Below are 9,133 nucleotides of genomic sequence, written 5' to 3' on the forward strand. Positions count from 1 at the left end.
CCTGAAGCTGGTCGAATAAATCATCAATACGAGGCAAAAGATACTTGTTCTTGACTGTGACCTTGTTCAACTGCCTGTAATTAATACACATTTTCATGGATACATCCTTCTTCTTTACAAATAGAACCGGTGCACCCCAAGGTGACACACTAGGCCGAATAAACCCCTTATCAAGGAGTTCCTGAAGTTGTTCTTTCAATTCCTTCAACTCCGCCGGTGCCATACGATACGGTGGAATAGAAATGGGCTGAGTGCCAGGCACCAAATCAATACCGAAGTCAATATCCCTTTCAGGCGGCATGCCCGGAAGGTCTTCAAGAAACATATCCAGAAAATCACGTACCATCGGAACAGAATCAATGACAGGAGTCTCTGCACTAACATCCCTCACAAAAGCCAAATAAGATAGGTAACCCTTCTCAACCATGCGCTGAGCTTTCAAATATGAAATCACCCTACTTGGTACAAAATCTACAAGACCACTCTACTCAACCCTCAAAAATCCCGTCATAGCCAACGTCACCATCTTAGCGTGACAATCTAGAACAGCATGACATGGAGATAGCCAATCCATACCCAATATCACATCAAAGTCAACCATACTGAGCAGCAAAAGGTCCACTTGGGTCTCCAGACCCCCAATAGTCACCACATGACCAATATACGCGGTCTACAACAATAGTATCGCCCACATGAGTAGATACATGAACAGATGAAACTAAAGACTCACGAGGCAAATCCAGAAAATGGGCGAAATACGAGGAAATATATGAATATGTGAAACCAGGGTCAAATAATACTGAGGCATCTCTGTGACAAACTGAGACAATACCTGTAATCACAGCATTTGAAGCAATAGCATCTGGTCTGGCAGGGAGGGCATAGAAACGGGCCTGGCTACCCCCTGATCTGCCTCCCCCTCTAGGGCAACCCCTAGCTGACTGGCCAGGTGGTAAAGTAATTGGTGCTGAAGTCGAAGGCTGACTCCTCTGCTGAGATAGACCTCCATGACTACTAGGACACTGCCTCCACATATGCCCAAACTCCCCACAATCAAAACAACTCCCTGGTGCTGGTGGCGGGAACTGAAGGGAGCCCCGAGCACCGGGATAACTAGTAGAAGAACTTGCATAGGGGAGCCTTGAACTGGTGGAGCACGGGACGAACTCTGAGCTGGAAGGGCACTAAGTGATGAGTAGCCCTGATGAGAACTGTGAGAGCCATGGCCATATGATGCACCACGGTTAAATGGACGAGCTGACTGAGCCTGTCTGAAATGACGACCTCTACCGTGCTGAAACTAACCCCCAAAAGGAGCACCGCTGAATCCACCCTGACCGCGAGGCCTCTTGGCCTCCCTCTCAACCCTCTCCTGACCGCGAACCATCTCAATCTATCGAGCAATGTCGACAACCTCATTAAAGGTATCACCAAACACCCTCTCTCTGGTCATAAGCAACTGTAGCTGAAAAGTGAGACCATAAATAAACCTCGTGATCCTCTACCTGTCTGTGGGAACCAACCAGATCGCATGACGGGCCAACTCGGAGAACCGCATCTCATACTGTGTCACAGACATATCACCCTGGCGAAGCCGCTCAAACTGTCTGTGCATCTCCTCTCTGTTGGATCGAGGCATGAACTTCTATAAAAAGACCACGAAGAACTGCTGCCAAGTAAGGGGTGCTGCGCCAACAGGCCTACGCTTCTCGTAAGTCTCCTACCATCTGAGTGCAGCCCCAGAAAACTGAAAGGTAGTGAATGAGACCCCACAAGTCTCCAGAATACCAGCAGTACGGAGTATCCTCTAACACATGTCCAAGAAGTCCTGAGCATCTTCTCTCTCTGTGCCACTGAAAGGTGGCGGCTGGAGCCTCCTAAACCTCTCCAACCTACGCTGATCATCCTCAGGCATAGCAGGAACCACATAATCCTATGCAGATGCAACCGGCTGGGCTGGTGGTGCCTTCGGTGTCTGAAGTCTCTGAACAACCTGCTCGGGTGTGCGAGCGACGGGAGTCTGAGTGCCTCCCCCGGCCTGAGAAATGGTTGCGGCTGTCGAGATAGAGACCGCCTAAGCAAGGCCGGTACATGCTGTCAGAATCTAAGCTAGGTCCTCCTGAAGGCCTGGAATCACAATAGGCACAGGTGGTGCCTGAGCTGGTGCATCAACAACTGGAACCTGGTCCTCACCTGGGATAACTAGTGGATCTGTAGGTACTGCTCCACCTACTTTACGGGCTGCACCTCTACCCCTACCACGGCCTTTACTGCGGCCCTGGCTGGTGGTACTGGTGGTTGGCCCTCCTGACCGATAGCACGAGTCCTTACCATCTGAGAGAGAATGAAACAACAAATATTTAGTCACTAGAATCAACAGATTCGTATGACAAGAATTCAACAATGTGGAGTTTCCTAAAGGTTCTGCAGCCTCTCGAAGATAAGTACAGACGTCTCTGTACCGATCCGCAAGACTCTACTAAACCCGCTCATGACTCATGAGACTTATGTAACCTAGGCTCTGATACCAATCTGTCACGACCCAAACTAACCCTGTCATAAATATAGTTTCTTTTGTTCTTAAATTTTTCAATATTACTTATGATGTATTTTTTTTCTTCTTGAAGAATATGAAAATTTCTCAATCTTCAGTTGTCCGTATGAATAATAAAGAAGAAATATGTCTTCTGGATAGTGCTACGACGCACACCATATTAAAAGATAAGACATATTTCTCTTATTTAATTATGAAAGAAGCCAATATCATAACAATATTTGGTAGTACAAAATTAATTGAGGTCTCTGGAAGAGAGAGTATATTACTACCATGAGAAACTATATTGGATGTTAATGATGCATTATATTATAGTAGGTCTCAAAGAAACTTGTTGAGTTTCAAAGATATTCGCCAAAATGGCTATCATATTGAGACCACCAATAAAGGAAAGGTTGAATATATTTATATTACTACAATAAAAGAGGAAAAGAAGTATGTACTTGAAAAGCATCCCGTATTTTTCTCCGGATTATACTACACTAATATTAGTGTAGTTGAATCGCATGCCATAGTAAACAAGGAGTTTACTAATGATTTTATTATTTGGCATGACCGGTTGGGCTATCCCGATTATAATATGATGCGCAAAATAATTGAGAATTCACATGATCATTCATTGAAGAACCAGAAGATTCTTCAAACTAAAGAATTCTCTTGTGTTGCATGTTCTCAATGCAAATTGATTATTAGACCATCAACAATTAAAATTGGGAGTGAATCCCCTACATTTTTGGAATGTATATAGGGTGATATATGTGGCCCCATACACCCTCCATGTGGACTATTTAGATATTATATGATTTTGATAAATGCATCTACAAGATGGTCACATGTGTGCTTGTTGTCAACCCGAAATTTAGCATTTCCGAGGTTGTTGGCCGCATTAATATGATTAAAAGCACGATTTTCAGATTATGCGATTAAGACACTTCATCTTGCTAGTGAGCTTACATCACATGCCTTTAATAATTATTGTATATCAATTGGTATAAACAATTAAGTACCTGGTTGCTCATGTTCTTACTCAAAATAGTCTAATAGAATCATTGATCAAATAACACCTCCAATTAATTGCTAGACCAATACTTATGATAACAAAAAAATTCATCTCGACATGGGGTCATGCTATTTGCATCCATCAGTTATTGTATGGATCAGGCCACAAGTTATCATAAAATCTCCCCATTACAATTGGCTTATGATCAGGAGCCAAATATTTCTCATCTTAGAATATTTGAATGTGTGATACATATTCTAATTACTCCACCACAATGCACAAAGATGAGTCATCAAAGAAGATTGGAATATATATTGGTATACCCAACATTAGGGGAAGAAAATGAGCAGTTGTAATAAGAGACAGATTGAAATGCATCGTCTCCGAGACATCAAATAAAGTTTTCATCAGGAAAGTATAATACGCGTTGTACTCTTTTTTCCTTAACCAAGGTTTTGTCCTAATTGAATTTTTCTGGTAAGGTTTTTAATGAGGCAGCACTCAATGCATATTACAAGATGTGTGTACTCTTTTTTCTTCACTAGGATTTTTTTCATCGAGGATTTTTTTTAAGAAGATTTTAACGAGACACATTATCTATGGACATCCAAGGGGGAGTGTTATAAATCCAATATATGTAGATGTCACTTTCAATATATGTAGATGTTCTCTTCGTAACTGTCTTTGGCAAATTCAATATCAAACGAATGAGTTCATTAATACATGTAACTTGAGAAGAGATTTGTAACCTATAAATAGGATGTTATTCTCCTATGTAATATACATAAGAAAGGAAAAGTTCCCTCCTTCTCTCTACATCTCTTATCTATTCTTGTCTTCTTCTCTTTTGGTGCTTTAGTTTATAATTATAATATTTATTTTATAACAAAATCAACATTAAAAAAATAGAAAAATATATATTTTATAAAAATGTTATAAAACTAAAATTTCAGCATTCTCTCTCTTCCTCACTCTCCCAAGGAGGATGACATACACTCTCTACTCCCACATTAGCTAATTCCATTTTAAAATAGTTTATCGGGGTAATAAGATTCCCGCAAGAATAATATGTGTAGTTGAAAATCTGGCTATAAGTCAAGGGGATACTTATGCATTTTCCCAAATTCTAAATAAATTTTCCTTATTGAGAATTTTGAAGTCCTATAACATATATTAGTGAAATAATATATAATATTTCATATAAAATAAACTAAACGAATGGAGTAAGTATGTACATCAAACGATTGCTTTGACTGAGTAAACTAATTCTATTTTCTCCTTTTTAAGCTAAATAAGACCTTTATTCAATTTCCACGTTTATGATTCTTGCAATAAATTATCCAAAGTTTTTACCCCATTGACTTCACGACTTGCAAATCACACATGCATGCAATTGCAAGTCTATCCTATAATGTGACATATTATTTTTGGGTTGAGGCGGAGTCTATTTTAATTTTATAAATTTTGAATTTTTAAAAAGATGATTTTAAGTGCTAATTAGATTTTAAATTTAATATGTGTATATATTTAATAAATCTCTTAACATTAATACATTGTTTGAGCTCATTAAAGTTACTGATTCCTGTATCTAAATTACGTATGACAGTTCTTCCAACTATTTAATCATTAATTATACTTAGAGAGAGAGCCACAACTTTTAAATAAATATAATATAAGTGCTATATAATTCATGTTAGAATTGACGTCTTTCTGTATAGCTTAACTTAAGCGGCCCTAATTAATGCAGTATTGACTTCAATGAGAAACTTGTTTACCCGAAAAATGGATAGAGTTAAATTAGTATATAGTTCTAAGAATATATGGTATAACTTGATACAAATCGTAGGAAAAAATAGAAATATCAAATATGGATTGCAAATAATGCAAAATAAACAAGGTTGGAAAGAAGATGATTTTTAGGACTAAGCACAATGAATCAATTAATGAAGCTTACGAGAATAATCTTTGAACAAAGGAGAATATGGTGCTTGAATTACAATGTAAGCAAAAAATTACCCTCTACAGAAATGTAGCCATCCTCTTTATAGTGAAGGATCCTACTTTAGATATAATTAAAAATATATAGTGGAGAACCCATGATAAATCAGTTTTTCCCTAATTTCCGCCGAGATTCTCTCCCTTAGTGTGTTTTGCAATGGCTCTTATCTGTGAACTCGAGCTCGATCGGCCTCGGTGCTGGTCGGTATTGCTTCTAGAACTCGATATGGACTCGGGATCAGGTGATGATTCGGACTCGGTCCCGGTTGAGCTCTGCCCCTTAAGCTCGAAATCATCTCATCATAGTTCGATTCGGACCCGAGTTCGATAATCACTTCGAACTCGGTGTTTGACCTATACCCGAAATCTGAAGCTTGTTTGTACCATCTTCGGAAGTCATCTCGATATTACAAAATCTTTCTTCGATCCATTATGTTTCGACCTCGATCAATCGTACGAAGGCCGAAATCTATTTCGACCATATACAAAACTAAATGTCAAATAGACATTATATATATATATATATATATATATATATATATATATATATATATATATATATATATATATATATGCAGTAACTTTTTTAGCTTCTCTCCGTTGTTCGAAATTTGTTGGGGTGCGACTAAATTCGAGTTCGACTGTATACTCAGGACTCAATCCGATACTTCTGTTTAAGGATAAAGAAATACTTATCACTCCGCTCCAATTATTTTTTTTAATAGTAAACTAACAAGAGTAAAGCTTGGTTTATTCTCTGATTCTCTCTTATCTCCTGTATATTTATAGTCTGGGACCCAGAAATAAGGAAAGGAGAAAGAAAGCGATAGAGGGAAAGAAAATTGCAGAGAAAAGTTTACAGATTATGAAAAACAATACGATCAATGATATGAGTTGAGTTTAAAGAAAGAAGTGAGAATTCCTATAGTCGATTCCAACTTATTCGAGACTAAGACGCAGTTATTGTTGTTGTACGAAAAACAAGACGAAGATGGGAGACGTGGTAATAGATATGGATGATGTCATATCTTTGTGTAGAATTTGCCATGAACAAGAGTTTGAAAGCTTAAAGAGCTTAGAAACTCCTTGTGCATGCTCTGGAACTATCAAGGTAAACTAATTGCTTTTGTTCACTAATCATGTCTTCTGTTTAATTACCAAATTTAATCTGTAATTAACTGGTTTTTTCATTCTCGGCTTTGAATATTTCTTTAAATCACAAATTTCTAATATGGACTTTTATTTTGATCAGTTCGCGCACAGAGATTGTATACAAAGATGGTGTAATGAAAAGGGAAATACAACTTGTGAAATTTGTTTACAGGTGCAAAAGTAACTTCTTCATTTTCATCAATATTCCAAAAAAAATAAAAATTGCTTAGCCATTCGATATTCGACTCATTGATCTGACTAATTAGCTAGCGTTTGAACATAAATTTAGTTGAAACTTGAAAAACGAGCTTTTGAAGTTGTGTTGAAATATTTAATGATGCAGAAATTTGAACCCGGATTCTATGTTCCATCCCCTAAGAAGGTCCACTTGGTTGATAATACAGCAGTGACAATTAGGTATTATTCCCTCACAATATTACTCTTCCATTTAAACAACAAAAAAAGAAAAAGAGAAGGAAATAAGAGTAGAGGCGGAATCAGGATTTGAACTTTATTGTTTTTTATTATCTGCATCCAAACCCTGAGACATGTCTCAATATTTTTTCCATAAAAAATCATTATTTTAGTTAGATTCAAAATTCAATTACTAACATATGATGTTGCTATCCTAAGACCATAAAACAAATAAAGTTCAAATTCTGACTCCGAATTTGTACTATGTTAGGTGCAAGCTAGTTTTTTTAAGAAAAAAAAAAAAACAAAAAGTATAAACTATTACTAATTAATTACAGAGGAAGCCTGGAAGTTGTAAGAAGAACAGAAGCAGAACCAGAATCATCAGCAGAAGAAGAAGAAATCTTGGAAAGTCAATGCTCACAAACTAGGGATAGAAACTACTCTTATTGTCGAACTGCCCTTCTCATTGTAAGCACTTATTCTCGCACTCTTTTTCCTACTTTATTGCTAATTCAGAGTCGGATCAAAGAATTTTAAGTAAGCTGATTTGCTTATTAGAAATCATTTTCGATAAAAATATATGTATATATAAGTTCAGGGGTAGATTTATAGTCTATTTTATGGGACACGTGAACTCATGATCTCTTCACTAAGCTAGGTATTTTATGTATATATTTTTCAGAATTGATCTTATATTATCTGATGCACTCATGCTCTAAAGAGGCTAAGTGGTGCACTTGGCTGAATGTTGAGTTATTTACCTAGAGGAGCAAAGATCAATTCTTGCTTAATACTTTCCTTTTTCTCCTTTCTTTAATGGAATCCTAGATTCACCTCTATATATAACGCGAGTCAAAGACAGTAGATGCTTATGCGCCTCTTACGTACATTTTATGTATCAATCCATGTGCTAACTCAATGTTGACAACCAAAAATTGGCAGTTCACAATTGTACTTCTGATGAGACATGTGTTAATGGTGCTCAATGGAGGGGCAAAAGATTATCCCTTTACACTTCCTACTGTAAGTATTAATTAAACAAAACCAACAGGTTATGTCCTGTGGTACTTAATTTCTCTAACTGCTGGGACTTTCCTTAAATGCTTCTAAATCTGTGTCGGATTCTTTAAAAATGCATTTTCTTGAAGGATTTGACACGCACCTTATGCTACAATTGAAGAGTTTGAGCGACATAGACTATTACTAGTGCTTAACAACTTTATTGGTTCTTGCATTTGCAGTTGATTCTTATAAAAGCTAGTGGGATAATCATGCCAATGTACATCATAATCATGGTGATCACAACAATTCAGAACGACAACAAGGGTTGTGGTGGAATGGTAAGTAGTATTTTATCCTTACTCAAAGGTCTAGGTTCGAGTCTTTGATATGAGTTCTCCTTTATTATGGAGCACTTTACTCCAATATAGGATTATCCGACACGGATACAAATTTAATTGATTCCTAATATAATGCTACTAGTACTGTAAGACAATCTGAAATTTTAACTTGTTTCTTTATTCAGGATTCAGAAGACATTCTATCGAACTCTGACGAAGAAAACTAAAAAGACGATCGAGCATCTAATTGCATATTTTCTCTAAACTGTAAATTGTATTCAAGACTTATAACCCCAGTCGTCTCGACGACTTACCCTACACCCAATGTGTATACCAAATTATGCAAATTAATCATAGCAGTTGAAAATTAAAGGGAAAATACGTATTATTTAACCATGATAACGTGTTAAAAGGAGTATATGCAAGACAATTGTTTTGCATTCATTGTTTTAATACATTGGATAAGTTTGAACCTGTCCATTGGATTTTATTACACGTGTAAGAGTTTTATGCTTGAAATTAAACACTATCTTTGGACTGCAAAAGTAATTCCCAGGTCAACTCTTGAAATAGTTCGGAAAAAAATCTTAAACAGTTTTGTGCACTACAGGTCAACTATCAATTATTAATATGCGACATATAATACTTTTATGTAACTTTTAAACATGCTAA

The 9,133-nt window shown here is 36.9% G+C and overlaps 1 protein-coding gene across 1 annotated transcript; it reads left to right on the forward strand.

Moving 5' to 3' along the window:
* The first annotated feature begins 6,356 nt into the window (after window positions 1-6,356).
* Window positions 6,357-8,857, forward strand: LOC104115376 (uncharacterized). The gene is made up of 7 exons (XM_009625997.4): window positions 6,357-6,663; window positions 6,805-6,876; window positions 7,048-7,121; window positions 7,457-7,589; window positions 8,064-8,144; window positions 8,363-8,461; window positions 8,647-8,857. The coding sequence occupies exons 1-7, from the start codon at window positions 6,544-6,546 to the stop codon at window positions 8,686-8,688; spliced, it is 621 nt and encodes a 206-aa protein (XP_009624292.1). The 5' UTR covers window positions 6,357-6,543; the 3' UTR covers window positions 8,689-8,857.
* Window positions 8,858-9,133: the final 276 nt, after the last annotated feature.

The sequence above is a fragment of the Nicotiana tomentosiformis genome, chromosome 2, assembly GCF_000390325.3.
Source record: "Nicotiana tomentosiformis chromosome 2, ASM39032v3, whole genome shotgun sequence".
In the NCBI taxonomy this organism is placed as follows: domain Eukaryota; kingdom Viridiplantae; phylum Streptophyta; class Magnoliopsida; order Solanales; family Solanaceae; genus Nicotiana; species Nicotiana tomentosiformis.

Coding starts and splice junctions, on each gene's coding strand:
- LOC104115376 (XM_009625997.4), top strand. CDS start 6,544: ATGGGAGACGTGGTAATAGATATGGATGATGTCATATCTTTGTGTAGA. Junction 6,664..6,804: donor CATGCTCTGGAACTATCAAG/GTAAACTAATTG, acceptor TATTTTGATCAG/TTCGCGCACAGAGATTGTAT. Junction 6,877..7,047: donor CTTGTGAAATTTGTTTACAG/GTGCAAAAGTAA, acceptor TTAATGATGCAG/AAATTTGAACCCGGATTCTA.